The 25,428-nt window shown below is 41.6% G+C and overlaps 2 protein-coding genes across 3 annotated transcripts in view; both read left to right on the forward strand.

The window, feature by feature from the left end:
• The first annotated feature begins 7,206 nt into the window (after positions 1-7,206).
• On the forward strand, positions 7,207-11,518 carry prf1.3 (perforin 1.3). 2 transcript variants are annotated; one of them, XM_014192504.2, is made up of 4 exons: positions 7,207-7,284; positions 8,307-8,826; positions 8,992-9,861; positions 10,188-11,518. In XM_014192504.2, the coding sequence occupies exons 2-4, from the start codon at positions 8,315-8,317 to the stop codon at positions 10,492-10,494; spliced, it is 1,689 nt and encodes a 562-aa protein (XP_014047979.1). In that variant the 5' UTR covers positions 7,207-7,284; positions 8,307-8,314; the 3' UTR covers positions 10,495-11,518. The 2 variants fall into 2 exon arrangements, with proteins under 2 accessions (XP_014047979.1, XP_014047981.1); XM_014192506.2 differs by having other exon boundaries at positions 8,992-9,854; positions 10,188-10,477.
• A 6,440-nt stretch (positions 11,519-17,958) lies between these two features.
• Positions 17,959-25,428, forward strand: part of LOC106600813 (syntaxin-1B) — a 61,561-nt gene continuing 54,091 nt past the window's right edge. Inside the window, exon 1 of the mRNA XM_014192509.2 lies at positions 17,959-18,285. Within this exon, the coding sequence (XP_014047984.1) occupies positions 18,256-18,285 (30 nt within the window). The 5' untranslated portion in view covers positions 17,959-18,255. The remainder of the gene's footprint in view (positions 18,286-25,428) is intronic.

Consider the following 25,428-nt stretch of genomic DNA (forward strand, 5'->3'; position numbering starts at 1 on the left):
GAACATAATTGGAAAATGCCATGGATACCCCCACTCTCAACTTAAACTGGTGACTGAACTAAGATTTGTTAAAGGCAATGGTATTGCTGTTGTGATTAGTTGTGTAGTTTTGGGTACCGGTAGTTAGGAGTACGGCAAACACCTTATTTCTTTGGTTCCTCAATATACATTTACCATATTACAATGGAGGCTATGTGTTACAGCACTACTTTTGGTGTCCCCCTCAGGAATTGCTCTTGAGAAAATGTCATGTAATTGTCCCCTCCAAAGTTGATATCAGATTTTCGCCCCTGCTCTGGAGCATGTTTTCATCAAGGGTCTCTCCGTACTTCGCTCCATTCATCTTTCCTCTCGATCCTGACTAGTCTCCCAGTTCTTGCGGCTAAAAAACATCCCCACTGTATTGTGCTGCCACCACCGTAGGGATGGTGCCAGGTTTCCTCCAGACATGATGTTTGGCATTCAGACCAAAGAGTTCAATCTTGGTTTCATCAGACCAGAGAATTTTTTTTCTCATGGTCTGAAAGTCCTGAGAGTCCTTTTGCCTTTTGGCAAACTCCAAACGGGCTGTCATTTGCCTTTTACTGAGGAGTGGCTTCTGTGTGGCCACACTACCATAAAGGCCTGATTGGTGGAGTGCTGCAGAGATAGTTGTCCTTCTGGAAGGTTCTCCCATCTCCACAGAGGAACTCTGGAGCTCTGTCAGAGTGACCATCTGGTTCTTGGTCACCTCCCTGACCATGGCCCTTCTCCAAACAATAAGAAAATGGTCACCCCCGCCTCTGTTTTGATAAAAAGCTGGGGGCCTGGTGAAATGTAACCACTCTTAGAAATTAAACCACTCTCAGATTAATAGACTGTAACGATCATCTGAAAGAGGGGACCAAGATGCAGCGTGGTGAGTGTTCATATTGAAGTTTTAATAATACAAAACACTTGAACATAAGAAACAAACGAACACCAACAGTTCTGTCAGGTGCAAACCACACAACAGAAACAACTACCCACAAAACCCCAAAGGAAAACAGGCTGCCTAAGTATGGCTCCCAATCAGCGACAACGATGTACAGCTGTCCCTGACGCCAACCGGTAAGTCCAAAACAGTCCAGCTCGTACACGGTAAATCCAGCCAATGTAGATTGTCTCTTTCTCTATGGTTCATAGATCCTTCCCGCCCTCTCTCTCTCTTCCTGGTTTTTCTTGACCTTTTATCTGTGGGTAGGCTCCACCTTCTGAGGGTTCCCCTTGCTTCTGGGAATTGTAGTTTTGGCAGTCGGCCATTTTGTGATCTGTAGTTCTGATCGGGGTGGCCATTTTAGTGATCGGGCAGAGCCCGTTTATTAGTTCTGCCCTCACATATCTGCCATTTATCACTCGACCCCCTTCTTTGCCACAATATATATATATATATATATATATATATATATATATATATAATTTCTAATTCCAAAAATGGATGTAGAAACTACAGATTGCCCCTTTTAAGTCTTTCAAACATGTGCGAGTTTGAATTAAATTGAGCAATAAAAGTCCCACTTTTATTTCATAGGCTGGGATCCGCACTATGCAGCTGTTGCAAGAGCGCATTTTTCACTGGCTGTCTGTAACGGCTGTCGGAAGAGAGAGTAGACCAAGGTGCAGCGGAGTTAGTGTTCATCTTGAAATTTAATTCGAACAAAGAGAACACTCCAAAAATGAACAAAAAACGACAGCAAAACAGTCCTGTTAGGAAACACTCTAAACAGAAACAATCCCCCACAAAACCCAAAGGAAAAACAGGCTCCTTATGTGTGACTCCCAATCAGCAACAACGAACTACAGCTGTGCCTGATTGGGAGCCACACACGGCCCAAAACAAAGAAATACAAAAACATAGAAAAATGAACATAGAACAATGTAACACTCTGGCCTAACCAAAATAAAGAACAAAAACCCCTCTTTATGGCCAGGGCGTTACACTGTCCACTGGTTTCAAAAACAATGATTGATAGGCAGCTTAAACTTCTTGAATTCAGCCATTATTCGGTTCAAATACACATTTAGATTTGTGAACAGCCACAATCTGTAAGGCGCAAATAGCTAAATGAGAGAGCAGCTGTGTGATTCACATCAATGTGCTATGTAGATATCAATAATAAGTGATATCCGTATCACTGTAGACTACACCACTACTGTCATCCTTACCTCCAAGCGTTTATTAATGTTGGACAATCTTTGGATGCCGACAGCAGTCGCACCATTGAAAGACATAGTTTAAACTTGCACCTTTTTTCAATGCTGATTTGAATGTCAATGAGAAAACAGAGATTTTTTTTCTCGCAAACATCCTTTCTGAATTTCAAAGTAATCCAAGAGGTAATCATCTAGTTTTCAAAAGTATCTGGTATCTGATTACAATATTTTTTCTGGTAATTTAACAGATTACAGTTACCGTTTTTTTTTGTAATCCCTTACATGTAATCCGTGACTCCCCAGCCCTGACAACAAGCACGGTAGCCGTAGTGGTACTATGTTTAGGTCTGAATACGGATTGATTAACATTAAGAACACCATTTACAGATAGCTAATAATGTAGCTGTTTGTTGACAAATGATTCTAGGATTTTCGCATGACAAGGGAGATTGGAAGTGGGTCGATAATTTGCGAGATCACTACTATCCCCGACCTTATGGAGTTGAGTGGCAACACAAAAGCTGCTTTCCACACCTTTGGAATATTTCCTGATACTCAAGTTAAATAAAAAATGTGTGTTACTGAGCCAGCAATGGGGGGTGCTGCATACGTAAGCAAAGACGGATCCAAATTGTCAGCCCCTAATGACTTCTTGGTGTCAATAGCTAATAAGGCAGCGAGAATTTCTGTTTCTGTGAGTTGCCAAAAAGAAAAACCCTGATAAAAATGCCCTTGCTAATCAAACATGAGATGGAAACCACCATTTCCATCTCAAGCTATTGCCCACCCGTCCTAACCTTAAACCTTCAAACCCAAGGTGAAAATCTACATTTTTAGCACATGGAAGAGCGTGTCTTTGCCCTCTTTTGCCTCTAGGTGGAGCAGGGCCTGCAGCAGCATGATTCAGTGAACTTTTGACTTGAAGGGCCAGAGGAGCTGAGGGATGGAAAGAATGACTGTGACCAAGGAGGCGTGCCAGGGAGCTGTAATGGGACAATATAACACCATTTCACCCACACAGACAATTGGCCCGTTGGTCAGTTAAGCGTAACGTGTTGCAGTGCATTGTGGGTCCAGCTGGCCTGTGACTACACTGTGGAGAGGTGATAAGGGATTAGACAAGTATGTTGACATAGGCCCTAATTTGGTGTTTACAATCACTAATTGTTATTTGGATTTAGATGGGGAGGGCTAAAAAAATATATATCTTTAATTTCTGCTCATTCTTTTGGAGCAGTTCGCATGACAAGTATTATTTTCAAGGCACTGTTCCATCTTGCACTGTCACAAATTAACAGTTTTAAATTCTCCCATTCTCGTCCCCTTTCTGAAGACGTTTTGGAATAAATCCAATGAGACGAAGGTTTTTTTTATAGCCTCCCATTTCTGCCATGACTATGTGAAATAGTACATCATCATAGCAGTATCAGGGATTTATCTGAACGCATGTTGCAGAACTAAGAATTAAAGTCTCATTCTGGATTTTTCCATTCACTTCCTGGTTTGTTTCCTTGTCTTGGCAGCGTCTTGCGCAGAGTGCTGAGGTGTCAGTAAAGTACTGCAGTGGGCACCAGGCCCTGGCCTTTATTTTGGCATTCTGTGACATTGTTTGATGGCTTTGGCTTCTACCTGAAACTGAAACAGTAAATCTATATGTCTGTCATCAGTCCTCTTACGCCTCTGCGTCCTGCCGGTTAGACTGAACATAATTTGATCTCTCAGAGGCCCTGCGTGCTTATGTGTCAGATTCGGATCTCGGTTTAATCTGTAACCAAGTACAATTCCTCACATTAAACATAGTTTACCTTTAACTATGGCACATTTAACAAAAATATGTACGTTTATAAATAGACTGTCACGTCCTGACCAGTAATAGGGGTTATTTGTTATTGTAGTTTGGTCAGGACGTGGCAGAGGGTATTTGTTTTATGTGGTTCGGGGTGGTGGTTTGTTTAGAAGGGTGTTTGATTGATTATTTCCGGGTTTTGGGTTATGTTCTATGTTTTTGTATTTCTATGTTCTTTCTAGTTTAGTATTTCTATGTTTAGGTATTAGGTGTTGGACTCTCAATTGGAGGCAGGTGTTTTCTAGTTGCCTCTGATTGAGAGTCCTATAATTAGGTATGTGTTTGTGTTTGGAGTTTGTGGGAGATTGTGCTAGGTATAGCTTAGTTGCCTTACCAGCCTGTTATGCGTCATTGTGTTTTGTGTACATGTTTATTTTGGTTTCACTTCTTTTCCTAAATAAAGAAGATGAGTACACATGATCCCGCTGCGTTTTGCTCCGACAATGATTTTTCCTTATCGTCTGACGAAGAAGAATGTGACATAGATATATTTATTGTAAATCTGCTGAGGTCATATCTCAGGCCATGTAAGCATCAGGGATTTCCTCTGGCTTCTCAGACAGTTAGAGGATTCTCCTGTGCTAAAAATGTAGCGTTAGTTAGTTCCATGACAAGGGCTGCAGTGCATATGTAGTTCATATTTTAAATTGCTTACAACATTGTGGTCTGAATTTGAATTTAGCTTATATACTGTACATTTGGAAGTCTTTGAGGTCTTCAATCATCAGTCTTGTATCATCATAGAACGTGACAAGCTTCTCCCCCCACAAATGGATTGAACAACCCATTTTACTAGGCTACATATCAATAACCACTACTGCAACAGACAGACTACAGTAGACGGACATGGAAACATGGAGACCCACACCCTCGTTCAAACCAGGCCAAGCAGACAGCAATACGCAACAGGTATTACAGCATGCTCAGCAAAAACCATGCTGGCAGGCAATTTGTCCGTTGGCCGACAACCCTTGGCCACTTGGGGTGAAGTGAGAAGTAAAGACAAGCAGATGAAGGTAATTTTGACTGAGTTGCCATAAAAAAAGGGAACTAAGGTCCTCTTTCTGTTATAAGAGAAGGTGCCGTCTCGGCAGAGCCATTTGAGAGGTGTGACTTTTCGCAACTTTTCTGCTGAGTCATGTATTTGTCTTCTTCCCTTTCAACACATCTGAGGCTGTTCTGTACACACACACACACACACATGCAAATTCTCACACACACAGTTACACTCTTACAAATATACCCAAGCAATGTGTCGACTGTAGGCATTTCTACTACTAGACCAACTAATACTACCGACCACTACTACTACTACAACTGCACTACTAGATCTACTAAATAAATGAAACAACCATTTTGGAACCTAACAATAAAACTCCTATCTCTACTGTACCAGCATCACAGCTGCTGTAATGAGCTGATGGAAACAAGTTGTACCCCATGACTAATGGTGCTTTTCCATTGAAACTTACCCCCACGCTAGTCGGCCGCCGGTGTTTCATGTTAATGTAAGCTCTAGTGTTATTTTGGTTCTATCAGGAGTGTGATCGAGCAGAATCAGCAACTGCATCATGCAAGACTGTTGCTTTGTGAGAAGGTGTTAACATTCACAGTTAGCCATTGTTATGTAATTTTTTTATTTTTTATTTAACCTTTATTTAACTAGGCAAGTCAGTTAAGAATTGTATTTTATTTACAGTGACGGCCTACCCCGGCCAAACCCTAACAATGCTGGGCCAATTGTGCGCCGCCCTATGGGACTCCCAATCACAGCCAGTTGTGATACAGCCTGGAATTGAACCAGGGTCTTTAGTGACCCCTCTAGAACTGAGATGCAGTGCCTTAGACAGCGCCACTCGGGAGCCAATTGAAAAGTAACCAGGGCCTTGCCTTGACTCCTAGATAGAGCAGGTCCGCTGGAGCCATGGCCCGGTGAGACACGGGTAACATCACGCGTAGACGGAAACAGAAAAGTCTGAGCCTTTTGGGTAAAATACTGGGGAAATGCACCATGAGTGAAAATGACTCAAGGATATATCTGCTGCTCAACAAACCCTGTTTCTGAAATCAATGTTAAGAGCCATATTCAATACATTTTCTGTATATTAGTTGCGTAATTCATGTAACACATTTATAATAGTAACACATTATAATAGTAACACATTTTAATACAAAGTTGTATTACATGTTTGTGTGTGCGTACTAAACAATGTGCCGGAATACATTTGTCACACATACAGGACAATCTGTATAAAATGTCTACAGTATTTACGCAAGTTCACTACAGACACAACATTAAAGTGCCAATATGCAACTTTTTGGGTGACCCAACAAAATTCACATAGATATGTGCGTTATAGATCTATCATTCTACTTGAAAGCAAGTCTAAGAAGCTGTGGATCTGTTCTATGTGCACTATTTCTATGCTTCCTGTTCTTAAGTTTGGTTTTTGTTACTTGTTTTGTACATCAGCTTCAAACAGCAGAAATAACAATATTTTGGGTTTCAGAAAATATATTTTAGATAGTACAATGATTCTCTACACTATACCAGCTTATTTTGTCACATAAACTGAAATTAGGCGAACTATTAGAGGTTTAGCATCCAGGAAATGGTGGAGCGATCGTGCATAGTGCAATGAATTGGAAAGCAACAGTTACTGATGTGCACACTCCAAAGGTATCTTGAAGGATGCAACATTAATGAAAATTTGGCACGTCTGGTTTTATACTCCTGACCATTAATTGTTCATTAGATAAAAAACCGAGGGCCTGATCAAACTCTCAATGTTCAGGGCTGGGACTGTCATAAAATATGCAGTTAGAGGGAACAAGAAAGAGTGTGTGTCAGAACTATTTTACTGCTCTGTCAATGGGAAATCGTCAAACTAAATAAGGCTAAATAAAGCAGTGAAGTTAATTTTTTATTTTTTAAGTATGCCTGTCCCCTTGTATCTGTGTTGTGTTTATGGGTGTATTTGGGTGTTAGAGAGGTTGTGATAAAGTGTGTGTGTGTGTGTGTGTGTGTGTGTGTGTGTGTGTGTGTGTGTGTGTGTGTGTGTGTGTGTGTGTGTGTGTGTGTGTGTGTGTGTGTGTGTGTGTGTGTGTGCTTAGCTGGTTGTTTGGTTTGTCACAGGCTACTCCATAAATGGGTATATCTCTGTTAGCCACTCCCCATTCACCAATCTGTTTGTTGGTATATAAAGATATAGGTTGGTTTACTGTGCAATATATTTCACCTCAAAATACCAACGTCTCTGTGTAAGGTGAGTCCAAATAATTTGATTGCATTCCTCTTGTAGAGAACTCACTATTGTTGTTTCATTGCCAGTCAATGTACATATTTTATGAATCATCACACTTGATATAAAGTACTAGAAATGAAGTCATGTTATTCTGAATTTCAGTTCTATTTTCGTTATCTACATGTTTGTCATATAGTCACTATTGTGAACCCTTGAACTATTGTTAACTCACTTGACTATTTCGAACAGAAAATATGAGAAATACTCACAATCCAAAGAATTTAAAGAGCTTGATTGTCCAAAAGGCCATACTGCCTAATATAAGGTTTAGTTATTTGGATTCTCGAAGACAGTTCAAATGAGAGAGCCATTCAGTCAGTGAAGAGTATGAATACTGTAATCATTGTTGCACAGTACGGAGAAATTGAGAGATAGAACACCATTGTTAGTACTAAATCGTTATTTATTTATTTTTTACTAGAAAGTCCACTTTAGGATATGATGGAGGCTCAGTAAATCAAGTATCAATCCATTTGCTCCTCAAATTAACATGAGATCTAAAATAACTTATATTCACTATGAAACTGATTTTAATAAGATATACTTTATGAAAATGATTCTCTCATAGGTACAGCAACTCTTCCCATTAAATGTCAACCTTTGCATGGCTTTAGATCTGAATCCAAGATGTTTGCATCAGTAACTCCTCTTATATCCAATGTATGATCTATGTTATATTGTTTTCCAGTTCATTAACTTTAGTGACCTTTTAAAGGCAATGTGGGAAATACATATCTTGGAATGCCTGAACCTCCGTGTGGTTTTCACAGTGACCTGAGACGTTTTATAGATTTTGTCCTATAATAATACACCCAAATGTAGTAAATACACCCGTTTTTGTGATGTTGATAAGACGTCTTTGCCCAGTGGGATGGCAATTGCAAAATCTTATAATAACTTTATTTCTAAAATCCCTCATGATATTCTTTCTGTCTATTCCCTGCCTTTGTCACACCACATTTGCCAATTTTCTCTCTTCCCAGCACCTGCCATGCCTGTCAACCTTCTACTTTTCCTCCTCTTCCTCCCTGTGTGTCACGGCTGCCAAACTGGCTCCTTCACCGACTGCCAGAATGCTCCGTTCGTCCCCGGCCACAACCTGGCCGGAGAGGGTTTCGACATTGTCAAGATGCAGACCTCCGGCGCCTTTGTGGTGGATGTGCGGAAGTTCATGGTGGGTGGGCACGACGGTAACTGCACCCTGTGCACCAACACTCTGATGAACAACCAGGTCCAGAAGTTACCGCTGTCCGTACTGGACTGGCGCACAAAAGTGAGGTGTCGTCGGAGCCTCAGCAGCCAGATATATGAGTCGAGCAGCTCCGTTCTGAAGGAGACCGCTAACTCTGCCAGCGTCAGCTGGAAGGTTGGCCTGGGATTCAAGGGCATTGCTGGGGTTGCTGTTGGAGGCACACACTCCAAAACTGCCATGTTCGCCAAAGGCCACTCCACCAAAGACAAGTTCTCTTTCACCAGCCATGAATTCAAATGCGAATATTACACGTGAGTCGAGATTTTGATTTTAGTGCCATAGGATGTAAATTAAGGCGGTCTAAAGCAACAAAAAAAAGCCAACAGCTATTTATATAAATTGTGTACGGAAAAAAACTGTGTTCTCCATGTTGTTGAAGTTGTTTTTATTCATCATACCTCTCTCCCTGTCCTTAGCTTTCGCCTCCGAACCCAACCTCCCCTGAGCCAGGAGTTTCAGGACTCCCTAAAAAAACTCCCCAGCACGTACACTCACAAGACCGACCGTGCCTACAGCCACTTCATCTCCATCTATGGCACCCACTACATCCGCAAGGTGCACCTGGGGGGCCGGGTGCACTCCACCACAGCCATACGCACCTGTAAGATGGCCATGAGCGGCCTCTCCCTCCATTCTGTCAGCAACTGTCTGGGGGTGGAAGCCAGTGGCACCATCAAGGGTGTCACGATCAGCGCCGAGACCAAGTTCTGCAAGTCCCAGAGCAAAAAACTGAAGACAGGCGTAAGCTTCGGAGCCACCTTCTCGGACCGCGTCACCGAAGTGCAGGGCGGCAACGTCCAGGTTGAGGACATCCTCTTCAACCCTGACAAGAAGTCTGGCTATAAAACCTGGCTGAAGTCCCTGAATAAGGCCCCTGGTGTGGTCTCCTACCAGCTCAGCTCCCTGCACTTCCTGGCCAGAGACAACCCCATCCTTAAGTCCAACCTGCGCAATGCCATCAGAGACTACATCCAGAAGTACGCTGTGTCCACCTCCTGCCCTTCTGCTTGCAAGACAGGGAGACGCGACAAAGACTGCGCCTGTAAGTGTAGCGGTCACAGGAACGTGGACTCCAACTGCTGCCCCGGTAAACCGGGCGTGGCCAGGATGAATGTGACGGTGGTCCGAGCTACGGGGCTCTGGGGCGACTACTTCTCTAAGACAGACGGCTACGTCAAGGTCTTCTACGGAAAGCAAGGCGGTTCCACTCCTGTGATCTGGAACAATGACTTCCCCTACTGGAACTATAGGATTCAGTTTGGAACGGTGGATTTGAAAAGTAAACAGTGAGTTTTTTTCAATTTTTATGTTAAATAGTCAGCTCCGTCTCTTGAGAGTTACTATGTATAGTCTTCCTGTACAAAAGAACATGTGGAGCAACAAGACATATGATAAGGGTGTTTTGGGCTCTCTGTGTCTTTGTCGGTGGGATCTCCAGGGTAGTTTCCAGTTTTCTAATTATGCTCCCTATTCTATAAAACCTTGTAAGAGTAAAAAAAAGAATTTAGAAAAGAAATTACATTTAGCCAGCATTGTGAATATTTTGTGTATTACCACTGCTCTTACTTAGAGTGCTCTCTCTCATTCACCCACTCTCTGTGTTCCCTAACAGAGCCTTGAACTTTGAGGTGTGGGACCGCGACAACAGATGGAACGATAACCTGCTAGGAAAGGGCTCCATAACCCCTCAAAGGGGCATGAGCGTCACTCAAATGTTCAAGTTGAAACACGGCACGCTTTATGCCTCCCTGTCTGTGGTTTGTGGCCCCAGCCTTAAAGGAGCCTTCTGTGATCAGTATGCCCCCTCGCCTGGGTCCCAGGGTAGGCTGAGTTACGCCCATGACTGGGACAGAGAAACAGAGACGTTACCCACCCTCTTCCAGGGTTCTCACAGTACCCGGAACAGGACCTTCCTGTGAACGGTGCCCCTCATGTTAAATAACTTACTTAATTATAATAATATAATAACATATGCCCTTTAGCAGATGCATATATCTTTTGGATATGTGACCCCAAGCGGGAATCAAACCCACAACCCTCTAACCAATGTTCTTACCATCTGAGCCTCATAGGACTATTTACTCCTCTTCACTCTCTGTGGAGCATAAGGACGCAACAACACACGCCATGCCAGACAGTCCTTTGCCGTTTTCTCTCTGCTTCACCTTTGTTACATGAAGCTAATGGTAAATCAGTTTTAAAAATGCATTAAATCGATAGGTCAACCAATTAGCTTGCGTTGAGAAGCTCGGTCTTTCCTTTCCAGGGCGATAAAATGATTCATTGCCTCAGGGTTGCCTCTACATTCATATCTTTTTTCTTTCTGTCACAAAACTAAATTATTTCTCAATATTGACCTTTTTTTGTGTATTTTTTGTTGTACAATTCTATGTAATGTCTGATACATCCAAATAGTTGGGGTTTCAGTATTACTCGTATAACTGTGACACACAAAAAAAACTTATTGAAAGTAATGTGAAAGGAGGGATTTTAGATCTACTTGAGGCCTGCTTGAAGAGGAACATTACCCAAGTGCTTTTGCTGATTCATTACCACTCAGATGAAGTGGGTGAGACCACTGACTCTGGATGCGTCGCAAATGGCATCCTATTCCATTTATAGTGCATTACCTTTGACCAGGGCCCATAGGGCTCTGGTCAAATGTAGTGCACTATATAGGGAATATGGTTCCATTTGGGACTCATGCTCTGCATTAGACCAAGGTAACAGGAACATGACCACATTCCTCAACTGACATGACACTTGGCAATAGCTGAGAAAGCGAATGTGGCTTACGTACGTCACTTACATTTAGTTTTCACTGTATTTTTTTGTTGTTGGTATAATTATGTTCCTTTCCTTTCACATTTGTTTAAACATTTTATCATTGAATTTTCTATTTTCTGCTTGTACTGTCATTCAATAAACTGGCCAGTAGGCCTATCATGGTGCCAGTGATTATTTAACTACTCAATAATTTCATACCTGTGGGGTGAATCCTATCTGTGGGCTGAATTTACACACGTTAACCCCCAATAGATGGTTTACATGAAAGTATGGTAGGTGTGTCTGTATATGGTATGTATGTATGTTTGAATGTATGTGTATATATACAGTGTGTATGTATGCACAGTGGCACGGAAAAGTATGTGAACCCTTTGGAATGTGAACCCTTTACCTGGATTTCTGCATACATTTTACATGAAATTTGATCTGATCTTCATCCAAGTCACAACAATAGACAAACACAGTGTGCTTAAACTAATAACACACACATTATTGTATTTTTTATTGAATACATAATTTAAACATTCACAGTGTAGGTTGGGAAAAGTATGCGAACCCCTAGGCTAATGACTCCAAAAGCTAATTGGAGACAGGAGTCAACTAACCTGGAGTCCAATCAATGAGATGAGATTGGAGAGGTTGGTTAGAGCCACCCTGCCCCATAAAAAACACTCACAAACTTTGAGTTTTCTATTCACAAGAAGCATTGCCTGATGTGAACCATGCCTCGAACAAAAGAGATGTCAGAAGACATAAGATTAAGAATTGTTGCCTTGCATAAAGCTGAAAAGGGTAACAAAAGTTTCTCTAAAAGTCAGTCCACGGTAAGATAAATTGTCTATAAATGGAGAAATTTCAGCACTGTTGCTACTCTCCCTAGGAGTGGCCGTCCTTCAAAGTTGACTGCAAGAGCACAGCGCAGAATGCTCAATGAGGCTAAGAAGAATCCTACAGTGTCAGCTAAAGACTTACAGAAATCTCTGAAAGATGCTAATATCTCTGTTGACGAGTCTACAATACGTAAAACACTAAACAAGAATGGTGTTCATGGGAGGACACCATGGAAGAAGCCACTGCTGTCCATAAAAAAACATTTCTGCACGTCTGAAGTTCGCAAAAGAGCACCTGGATGTTCCACAGCTCTACTGGCAAAATATTCTGTGGACAGATGAAATTACAGTTGAGTTGTTTGGAAGGAACACACAACACTATGTGTGGGGAAAAAAGGCACAGCACACCAACCTCATAACCTCATAACCTCATCCCAACTGTAAACTATGGTGGAGGGAGCATCTTGGTTTGGGGCTGCTTTGCTGTCTCAGGGCCTGGACAGCTTACTATCATCGCCGGAAAAATGTATTCCCAAGTTTATCAAGACATTTTGCAGGAGAATGTAAGGCTATCTGTCCGCCAATTGAAGCTCAACAGAGGTTAAATTATGCAACAGAACAACCCAAAAGACAGAAGTAAATCAACAGAATGGCTTGAACAGAAGAAAATACGCCTCCTGGAGTGGCCCAGTCAGTCCTGACCTCAACCCGATTGAGATGCTGTAGCATGACCTCAAGAGAGCGGTTCACACCAGACATCCCTAGAATATTGTGGAACTAAAACAGTTTTGTAAAGAGAAATGGTCCAAAATTCCTCCTGACTGTTGTGCAGGTCTGCAACTACAGAAAACATTTGGTTGAGGTTATTGCTGCCAAAGGAGGGTCAACCTGTTATTAAATCCAAGGGTTCGCATAGTTTTCCCACCCTGCACTGTGAATGTTTACACGGTGTGTTCAATAAAGACATGAACAATTATAATTGTTTGTGTGTTATTAGTTTAAGCAGACTGTGTGTGTCTATTGTTGTGACTTAGATGAAGATCAGATAACATTTTATGACCAATTTATGCAGAAATCCAGGTAATTCTAAAGGATTCAGATACACTTTTTCTTTTTCTTCCCACTGTATATATGTTTGTATATTATTTTACTGCTCTAGGGATGTAGTTATTGTTTGGATAACCTTATTTACTAATATGTATTGATTTTCTTTCTTTCTTTTTTCACTCTTTATGCAATGCACAGTGAGTGCAGAGAACACCAGAAGAAGAATTATCATTTAATTACCATAGTAAATTATTGTAATGTTTATATATATACTGCTCAAAAAAATTAAGGGAACACTTAAACAACACATCCTAGATCTGAATGAAAGAAATAATCTTATTAAATACTTTTTTCTTTACATAGTTGAATGTGCTGACAACAAAATCACACAAAAATAATCAATGGAAATCCAATTTATCAACCCATGGAGGTCTGGATTTGGAGTCACACTCAAAATTAAAGTGGAAAACCACACTACAGGCTGATCCAACTTTGATGTAATGTCCTTAAAACAAGTCAAAATGAGGCTCAGTAGTGTGTGTGGCCTCCACGTGCCTGTATGACCTCCCTACAACGCTTGGGCATGCTCCTGATGAGGTGGCGGATGGTCTCCTGAGGGATCTCCTCCCAGACCTGGACTAAAGCATCCGTCAACTCCTGGACAGTCTGTGGTGCAACGTGGCGTTGGTGGATGGAGCGAGACATGATGTCCCAGATGTGCTCAATTGGATTCAGGTCTGGGGAATGGGCGGGCCAGTCCATAGCATCAATGCCTTCCTCTTGCAGGAACTGCTGACACACTCCAGCCACATGAGGTCTAGCATTGTCTTGCATTAGGAGGAACCCAGGGCCAACCGCACCAGCATATGGTCTCACAAGGGGTCTGAGGATCTCATCTCGGTACCTAATGGCAGTCAGGCAACCTCTGGCGAGCACATGGAGGGCTGTGCGGCCCCCCAAAGAAATGCCACCCCACACCATGACTGACCCACCGCCAAACCGGACATGCTGGAGGATGTTGCAGGCAGCAGAACGTTCTCCACGGCATCTCCAGACTCTGTCACGTCTGTCACGCGCTCAGTGTGAACCTGCTTTCATCTGTGAAGAGCACAGGGCGCCAGTGGCGAATTTGCCAATCTTGGTGTTCTCTGGCAAATGCCAAACGTCCTGCACGGTGTTGGGCTGTAAGCACAACCCCCACCTGTGGACGTCGGGCCCTCATACCACCCTCATGGAGTCTGTTTCTGACCATTTGAGCAGACACATGCACATTTGTGGCCTGCTGGAAGTCATTTTGCATGGCTCTGGCAGTGCTTCTCCTGCTCCCCCTTGCACAAAGGCGGAGGTAGCGGTCCTGCTGCTGGGTTGTTGCCCTCCTACGGCCTCCTCCACGTCTCCTGATGTACTGGCCTGTCTCCTGGTAGCGCCTCCATGCTCTGGACACTACGCTGACAGACACAACAAACCTTCTTGCCACAGCTCGCATTGATGTGCCATCCTGGATGAGCTGCACTACCTGAGCCACTTGTGTGGGTTGTATACTCCATCTCATGCTACCACTAGAGTGAAAGCACCGCCAGCATTCAAAAGTGACCAAAACATCAGCCAGGAAGCATAGGAACTGAGAAGTGGTCTGTGGTCCCCACCTGCAGAACCACTCCTTTATTGGGGGTGTCTTGCTAATTGCCTATAATTTCCACCTGTTGTCTATTCCATTTGCACAACAGCATGTGCAATTTATTGTCAATCAGTGTTGCTTCATAAGTGGACAGTTTGATTTCACAGAAGTGTGATTGACTTGGAGTTACATTGTGTTGTTTAAGTGTTCCCTTTATTTTTTTGAGCAGTGTATATATAACTTTCCTTTCGGCAGCCATGAGAATTCAAGTTATTCATGGATACCAAGTTACAGTAGGATTTGGCCCTGTATTCCTTTACAGAGAAACTCAAATATTTCACATGTGGAAAATCACATGATTTCACCTGAAATTTCACATGTGAAATCATGTGAAAACATGTTTTTGGAAAACTTCACATGTGATCACGTTTTCACATGTGCAGTTTCATGATGCTTTACATGTTGTCACATGTTATGACATTAACTTCACATAAGATCATGTGTTCACATGAAATTCATGTTGTTTTTCCATAAGGGTTTTGTGATGACAGTTTAAAATTCTAATTATAACGGCTGATTATTTGGAAAAGGATGATCACCTCTAAAGATGAATTCCTGGAGTGAAATGTTTTTACGACTTTTTGAAGGGAGCACTTAAACTGCCAGAGATATTTGGGGTGTATACGACAGGTTTTATCTCTGACTTAACTACTTCCAGATCATGGGTTTTTATTTCAACTGTAGGCCTTAACTCCGAGTCCTTTTCAGCAGGCCTGGTTTTGTGAGGACAGATGGGAACTTGTTAGAAGTGAAAAGAACAGGTTACCCAGTTACCCAGTTAAAACAGAGCAGCGTGCACAATGGATTTCATTACTGTATCTATTTCAGCCTACTCAGACAAACTGAGCTGAGCCAAACTGTGCCTAGCCAAGCCAAACTGTACTGGGCTGAACTGGTTACACATCCACCATAGTGTGTATCAGGCATATGTGACATGTAATGACTGTCAGGGTCTCCTTCAGGATATACCCCTTTTAGTGAGATGGACCCCCACTCTGTCGGCTATGTTTTAACCCTGCCTCATCTCTGCTTTTTTCTTTCTACTCGTTGCCAGCTAAATGGAAGACATTAAGGTGGGTTATTGTTACGTGAATTAAGTTATCAATGTTCTTAAACCGAACTTCAATTAAACTACTCAGTCTGCCCCCCAGAGTGTGTAAGATTCTGGTTGAATGAAGCAGACGGAGAACCAGCCTACGAGGGTCAAAACGTTTATTTATGAGAGCTCTGAAATCCTTACAATGTACAAAGCCTTTTATATTAACACACACACACACACACACCAGTAGAGAACTCCACCCAGCTTTAGGCGGCTGTATTTTTCCACAGTACCCAGACCACCTGTCTCCTTATCTTTTGCCAGCCGTTCCCAGGCCGTTGTTTCTCTCCCTAACTTAAGGAGGCCTCTTCTCCTGTTCCTTTCCCAAGGTCGTCTTATCAACTCTGCCCTGCTCATTTTTTGAAGTGGTTACAGTGTCTTACTCACACACAGTATTGGAATATAGTTTTTAACCCATTATTATAGCCTTATTTCGAATACATTTCAACAGGTTATAAGGTTTCTGAGTGAAATCATTTAGTCAAACCTTTAATCATATCATTTCCCTTACAGTTATACAGTACAAGACTGTTTGTCACTGGGCATGCTGCCACTTCCAAGGAAATTAGAGTAGAGCGTGAGTTCATCACGATCATAAAAGCCTTATTTGAAATGACTCTGCACCTTGGCCCAATTTATTAGCGATCTTACTGGATATAAGACGGCACTGCATAACATAGGTACTGATCAATTGGTAGATAGTATATGTTTATCCTTTGAATTTCTCCCATGTAATATTGGTAGCCTAACAACTTCGGTCTAACCTCAGTACCTGTTACTGTAATTAAAACTGAGAAGTATTTCAGATAGTACTGGACCATGCCAAGCCACAGGTTGGGTCATCTGGGCTAGACTAATGATTCCACTGAATGACGATATCGTGTGCATTATAAGGACATGAAGTCCATACATTGCCTTGAATACAGGCATTGAATAATGTTAGGAGCTCTTATTGATTCTTCTTTGCAGTAGGCTATGCTCAAACAGTCAGGGGCCATTCAGGGATACTGTCAATATGGAATGTGAGGGCACAACTCTGATCAATTGAGTCAACATGTGAGGAAATGGAATTGTAACACAAGGTTGGAGACAATATTCATGTTATGTTTAGTAATATGACCCCTTCTGTTGGTTTGGGGGGAAAGGCCACTGAATACGGTATACAATAAGATAACTTTGACACAAGATTTAGACTTATAAAGAAATCTAACATGGTAGCCTATTGTAATTTAATTAAACAAAGATGTCTGAAATGTTGAAACAACTTTGATGTCATTTGCCTCGGTTATAGGCTATTAGAATGCAGGTCTAGATGTATAACAATCTAATAACTTATATTTTTTCACCGTATACAACTATGTTAAGGTTTACAAAATCTGCCTATCAGTAAAATAGTCTGCTGTAGCCTAATATTAAAACAGAAAGTAAAGTCTGATATTGAATTCTCTAAATCAGTAGGCTACATTGCCTTTTAGCCTACAGCTGACTTCTATTCCAGTCATTATGATGGCGTTTGCCAGTTAGTGGTGGACAGCTCATAAATAGAGCTCTTGTGCATTGAAGTGGGTGGCTTCCGATAAAAAAAAAGTGTTTAATGGGGGTAGCATCACCTCATCCTCTGATTATCTCACTTCCTTCTGCCTGCCACTATAGACCACCCTGAGCCCCTTGAGGAAACCGCTCCTTTGGGAAGGGAGGCTGGGGTTTCCGTTGCCCTACCCAGTCTCCATGCGCGTGGCTGGAATTCCACCAAATTATTTTAATTCACCTAAAACAAACTACAGTTCACTGGTTGGCTTGGAGCGCCGACCGATTACGCGCTGCGGATAGACACCGAAGGGAAAAAAGGGCGGAGGGGGAGGGGTAGCAGGTAAAGTGATAGAGATGGAGAGAGGGAGACCGCGCGTGCGCACAGAGTTCCATCCCTCCGCATCGCTTCTTTTTTCATCCTTTTTTTTTTTGCAGCATCAGTACCGCGCTCGTATCGCATTCGTTTGCTGGAGTCGGAGCGCGCTGCGGGGCGACACTGCACCGCCAAGGAGGACGCACAAGCACGGTAGAGGGGGGACTAGAGAAAAGGAAAAAAGACAGAGAAGGTAGCGCACAGGGGAGACTCATAAGCTACCCCCTCATTTGAATACTGGAAGAAAATATCAAATTGTCGGACCTTTGGACATAAGAAGACAACGAGGCGGAAAAACCCAGGCGATTATATTTCAGCCAGCACGGCGGGGAAACAATGAAGGATCGTACACAAGAACTACGAAGTGTAAGCTTATATATCTATACTATTCCTGCCCCCTTCCCTTGGTTCCACTCTCTCTTCCCTTCCGATTCCTCACCGCAATCGGGCGTCAGCGTCTGACATCTCCTTGCTGAGCGCTACTTCACGGCAAACATAACAAATATGTGAGGTTTCGGTTCTTACCAAAAATACAGAGGCGGGTATCTTTAGGCTATTCATTTATATTTTACGCATTCGAATGTGTCTTCCCATCAGTGTCAATAGCCTAGTGGTGCCCGCATGCGTGCACTGATGATCATACACGTAATATGAGCAGGATAAAATATGACTTCTCTATTAAATGGTCCGTTAAAATGCAGTGATTTGAGAAAATAGTATAGGGCTATTAGCATTGCAGGCAGGCAGGCAGGCAAGAATATAAAACAAACACATCTACCATAGATAGTCTACTGCTAGAAATCACCCAAATCAATATAAGCTTATGAATTCTTATTGCTGGCTAATAAGGATGGACAGCTACCCTTAACAGTGGTAAAATACAGTGGATGAAAGCTATCCTAGCCTATAGTCCTCATAGCCAAGCAATCCCTGAAAACACCGTTAAAGATTGTTCTTCAACCCTTGGTAGAACGAAATATTTGTTCAGAATTGCCTCAGCCCATCGGATGTATCTTTTTCTAGATAGTTGATGGAGAGAGCGTTTTATAGGAGTGGGATGGGGCCGAATAAGGTGGGGGTGGGGGGTCATATTATGAGATTGTACATTTTGTTATAACTGGCCTCTACAATGGGGTATGGTTTACATTATTCCTTGTATTAGACCCAAATTCGATCAAGGAGGACCGAATTGTAGCTCTCTCCCAACTATGCGTCTGTAGGGTTCAATTGGGTTTGCTTTGGCGACACCATGCTATGGCAGGATCTGCACCACGGTTTCATTTTTTCCCTGCATTGGAAAACCCCATTCATACCGGTTTACAACACATTCGGTGACTAGTTATATGCCATGAGGATAGCCACTGTCATATGTTTGTGCAATTTGTCTGTGTAAGGTTTAATTGAAAAACAAGGCAATAAAATCGATATGAGGCCCGAAGCATGCGTGGCTTTTTCTGGCGTAGCCCAACCTCCAACGTCTGGAGATCAATAAAATATCAGAGGAAACGCCTGGACTCACTGCCGCTCTGCACCTATATCTAAAGCGTGTGTGCGTGCGTGCCTGTGTGTGATTGTTATATCCAAATGTAGAGCCAATACAGGCTATACTGCTGTGAACATTATAGCACATGATTGTGATTGTGCCACCGTTCCCGAGATAGCCCGTGGTCAGCGGATTCACCTTGCATGAATTCTGTGCCTACTCCAGTGTCTTCCCACTGAAACGCTGAACACAGCTAGATCCATACTCAGTCAGACACTAGGCACTTGCCTCACTGCCCATTGTAGATTCAACGAGACTAGGCTACAGAAATCTCTCGGCTGTGATGCTTTCGTGTCCAAACGAACCATACGAGCGTTTATTAGACGTGTTCATTTTGTCGATTATCTTTCTCTCTGAGACGGATTTTCGTTCTTTCTTTACCTGTGATTTATGGTTTTGTATCCCCAACCCAACCCCCTCACGTTCCCGATATAATGGATGCCATCTGAAGTGAAATTGATAAATAATCGCTACCGTCAGTCTAAATTCTATGAAAATAATATTGTTGGTGTTATATTATAATGATAGAATATCACGTAATTCTGGCAACAGATGTTATATGATTGGGTAATAATTACATTTTATGTAATCGTCAACATCACAGTGACGTATACGTCGCGCGCTCCATCGTCCTACTCTGAGCAAGCCGTGTCTGCACGGGTTTTACCGAATGTGCTACGTGTGTGAGTGAGCAAAAGATTGGCCGGCTATATTTACTATGTCTATACCGACTGTTCCGGTGTAATCCAAAGAGACTGCTGATAGACCTTCGATTGAGGGTGCGCGCGTGCGTTGCTGCACAATATCTGTACCAATTTTATTGATTATGAACTGGGGTAGGGGTTGCTGAGAAGGGACATAATCGAAGCTCAATCGCACTATATATCATATACCTAAGATGAAACTGAAACCTTGAGCCAAATTCTGGGGGTTGAAAAGGCACAGGCATAGTTTTGTTATTCTAAAACATATTTCTAAGCATTATAGGCTACAGATGTCATAAAATGACTATTGCTCTCTGTCATTGACACACACACACACACACACACACACACACATATTATTGATTTGTTCTCCCAAGACCAAAATATATCACTCACTCAATGTCCTTAACATTTCTGCATGATGACACAATACATTTATTATGTGCAAAATTGTGTGTGTGCATTTTTATTTTAATTGGTTATATGCTGCATTTCAACAGGCAACCCAATTCTGATTAAAAAAAACATTTTCACCACTTATTGGTCTTCTGACCAATCACATCATATCTTTTCATGTTAGATCTTTCTCAGAGCTGATCTGATTGGTCAAAAGACCAATTAGTGAAATATCAGAATTGGGCTGCCTTTCTAAATGCAGCCAGAGTGTCATTTTAGTTGCAACGTGGATACTCTTCTGGACTGTTTTATGTATAGGCCTATAGCATTGCCAACCTCTCACATATTGGTAGTCTATAAGAGCATTATGTAATTCATACTGTCTTGAATATCAGTAACAATACTTATGGCCTTGACTGGCAAAGCCATAAATTCAATACATGCATCCAATTTGTACCTACTTGGTAAGGTAGTGAGCTTATTTAGAACAGTTTTAAATCATATCAAATCAAATTTATTTATATAGCCCTTCTTACATCAGCTGATATCACAAAGTGCTGTACAGAAACCCAGCCTAAAACCCCAAACAGCAAGCAATGCAGGTGTAGAAGCACAGTGGCTAGGAAAAACTCCCTAGAAAGGCCAAAAACCTAGGAAGAAACCTAGAGAGGAACCAGGCTATGAGGGGTGGCCAGTCCTCTTCTGGCTGTGCCGGGTGGAGATTATAACAGCACATAGCCTATCAGTGACATATTTGTGTCAGAATTAGCAAAACATTCTGTTATTCCAGTTACTGTATATTTTGTGTCGTTTTGCTTAAAGCTTTGTGTGCCTCGATTCCCTGTGTTGCTTTATTTAGCCCCACATGTATTTAGCGTTCATATTCACCACATGTATGCCATGACGGAAGTTTAAGAGTGAGAAAAACAGCTTTCACCTCCCTACCATGCAATGTGTCCCACATAAACAGAGATTTTAGTAAGACACAAGCTGGAACTCCCTGATTGTGTCAGAGGAAAGGACTGTTTGACTTCTGTGTCCAACCTAGACAGCACACCTTTATTTACATTGAGGGGCTTATTCATGTAGAGGTCTGTGGTACTGTATATAAAGTGCTGTCAGAAAGCATTCACACCCCTTTTACTTTTTCCACATTTAGTTGTTTTACAGTCTAAATTTAAAATTGATTACATTTAGATTTTGTGTCACTGATCTACACATAATACCCCATAATGTCAAAGTGGAATTTTGTTTGTAGAACATTTTAGAAATGTATAAAAAAAATAAAAAGCTGAAATGTCTGGAGTCAATAAGTATTCACACATACAATTATCTGTAAGGTCCTTCAATCGAGAAGTGAATTTCAAGCACAGATTTTCAATGCCTCGCAAAGAAGGGCACCGAATGGTAGTGTAAAAAAACCCATCTGAGCTGAATATCCCTTTGAGTATGGTGAAGTAATTTATTAGGCTTTGGATGGTGTATCAATACACCCAGTCACTACAAAGATACAGGCGTCCTTCCTAACTCAGTTGCCGGAGATGAAGTAAACTGCTCAGGGATTTCACCATGAGGCCAATGGTGATTTTAAAACAGCTACAGTGTTTAATGGTTATGATATGAGAAAAAATGAGGATGGATCAACAACATTGTTGTTACTGTACTCCCCAATACTAGCCTAAATGACAAAGTGAAAAGAAGGAAGCCTGTACAGAATACAAATATTTCAAAACATGCATTGTTTGCAACAAGGTACTTAAGTAATACTGCAAAAAATGTGGCAAAGAAATGAGCTTTTTGTCCTGAATTCAATGTTTGGTGCAAATTCAACACAACACATCACTGAGTACCATTCTTCATATTTTCAAGCATGGTGGTGGCTGCATCATGTTATGGGTATGCTTGTCATCGACAAGCACTACAGAGTTTTTTAGGATAAAAATAAATGGAATACAGCTAAGCACAGGCAAAATCTTAGAGGAAAATCTGGTTCAGTCTTCTTTCCAACAGACAATGGGAGACGAATCCACCTTTCAGTAGGACAATTACCTAAAACACAAGGCCAAATCTACACTGGAGTTGCTTACCAAGATGACATTGAATGTTCCTGAGTGGCCTAGTTACAATTTTGACTTAAATCGTCTTGAAAATCTATGGCAAGACTTGAAAATGACTTTCTAGCAATGATCAACAACCAACTTGACAGAGCTTGAAGAATTAAAAAATTATAATGTGCAAATATTGTACAACCCAGGTGTGCAAAGCTCTTAGAGACTTACCCAGAAGGACTCACACTGTCAAAGGTGGTTCTAACATGTATTGTCTCAGGGGGATGAATACTTATCTAATTCAGATATGTTAGTGTTTTATTTTTCATACATTTTTCGTAAATGCTAGAATCTTTCTTCCACTTTGACATTACAGAGTATTTTGTGTAGATCGTTGACCAAAAATGACAACTATATCAATTTTAATTCCACCTTCTAACACAACAAACTATGGAAAAAGTCAAAGGGGGTGTGAATACTTCTTAAAGGAACTGTATATTGAAACATTCACTTGTACAAACATGTCCCACACGTCTCCGTTAGCAACACGGTTAGCTCAGATTATACAGTATCATACTTAAATGTTGCAAAACATTGTTATTGCAATGATATAACAATGAAACAACTTTAAGATTATATTGTTCATATTTTTATCAAGGCTGTTGAGAATTAGGCTGGAAGAGGAGACATTTATAGCCATCTATTCTGAATCAAAAGCCTATGTTTTATGACAATCCATCATCGAAATGGATACAATCAAACACAGATAGCGGTTGATGAATGAGTGAACCTTCTATAACCTTTTGACCTTTGACAACAAGGGTTAATTAAGGCTCCCTCAGCACAAAATGATACTAAAGCTAATAGGGCTAACATGGTGTAATGACAGTAGAATACAAATGATAGCAAAGCACAATTTGCCAGCTGTAATAAAGATTATGCCACATGAAATTTGCAATATATCTTGCCTCTATTGTGCCTTAAGCTGTCCTTGAGTCATTGAAGGGCATGGCACAAACCACCACTTAAAAAACACAGAGCAAAACAGTGTACAGAGGAGTGGAGGGAGACACTAACGTATTATACATGCTGAATGAGGTTTGGTCAAAGTGTATGACTGAATTCTGTTGGATGTACTTCAGAAATGATCATATTTAGGTAAATAACAGCATGTTAAAATCTGTGTGAGGGAAGTTCTGTCTCTAAGCCATGGCCTAGCATTTCTGCTGTACTGAATGCATTTGACATATTTGCATCTATTTGTAGCGGCTTTTGTAAAGGATTGTATTGGCATATTTGAAGTTGAAATGTTCATCTACTTTTTATGTTGTCTTTTATTTGAAGTATGCATCTTTTATGTTACACAATTCCATATTAGGATATTTCTATAAAGTTTCTAGGAGACAGTAATCCTACCTGACCCTAAAATGTCAACATGCTCACTGCTAAACAAATGATATCAGAGACCACAGTGGCGATTTGCATTTGATGCAGTTAGTAGATGTATAGGCTATCACTACCCCCCTAACACACTGTTTGAAAGGATTCTTATCCTTTAGTGGATTTTTTTCCAAAAGGAATGGGGTCATAAAATGTATAACAGAGCATCTCCATTTGACGGCCCTCCAATAGTCACTCCCCATGAGTGATTACCGCAGCTAGTAATACATTATGTATGAGCACCATCCCTGACTACATGCCACATCAATGTAATAGCGGATTGCACCAGAGAATACTGGTCGCTCCGTGTTGAGTATTTTCCTTAAGGCATGATGCTTTGTGGATGGAGAGTAGATTCCAGGAGAGGTCAAGGATGTGCATTATCTTTTCTAAAGATGTGTTTGTATCAAATGGTGAGTCATAACGGCAGCCATGTTGGAAATTAATAACCCAGGAAAAGCCACAGTTTCCTGGTTTAGCCTAAAGTCTGGCGCGTCTGTGGTAGAGTGGGGGATGATGTGGGACGGGCGCAGTGTTCTGTGAGGTCATATGCAACCAAGGGCAGAGACAGCCACTATATTTAAAACCCCAGTGCTTTTCAGTGGTACACACAATACAAACACAAACCTAGAACTACCGGTAGATAGGTCCTAAATTGTATTTATTTCCCAATAAACAAGGTTGCGCAGACCCAAGCTGAATGAGTTGTGTGTTTTGAGTCCTCCTCCACAAAGTCATTTAAGCAGAGGGATCTCATTTGCACTCTGTCAACCCAAAAAGTAATTAAGCCTGAAATTGTAGTCGTAGAGACACAAAAGTTCAACAATGAAGTAAAAAAATGCTCATCAGGATTAAATAGCAGGAGGGAATGTGACGGATTTCTTCCAGCTAGACGTCTTTCATCTGACCTAGGGATCTGTTTGCCCACTGGTACTTACAGACTGGTACACGTGCCCTTGACGTGGTGGACACATTAGACAGTAGAAATACCCCTCCAGGGCATGTTTTAGCATCTATATTCCTCTCAATGGCAATGAACTGGACAATGGAGGGACAATCCCTTGAGGTGGGCAACAAATAGCTTTTGTTTTCGAGTGTAGTATGTATTTTGTGTGGATTGGTTTTGGGGGTATTGTTAAAGGCTAACCCTAGTCTAGTAGGCCTAGGGTACTCAGGAACAGTCTCTGTCTCTGTCTTTGAGTCTTACTCACCTCACACTGCTGAATCTGTCACATGTTGTTTATCCCCACATATTTGGACTGAAGTATTTTTTATTATATAGAAACTACCTGGATGTCTGCCCCGCCTTTTTGTGATATAGTTAAGTTTATCTCAATACAGCAAGTCATTTCTCCTAGGAGTTATAACTTCAAATGAG

Source organism: Salmo salar, chromosome ssa03 (assembly GCF_905237065.1).
Source record: "Salmo salar chromosome ssa03, Ssal_v3.1, whole genome shotgun sequence".
NCBI classification, from domain to species: Eukaryota; Metazoa; Chordata; class Actinopteri; order Salmoniformes; family Salmonidae; genus Salmo; species Salmo salar.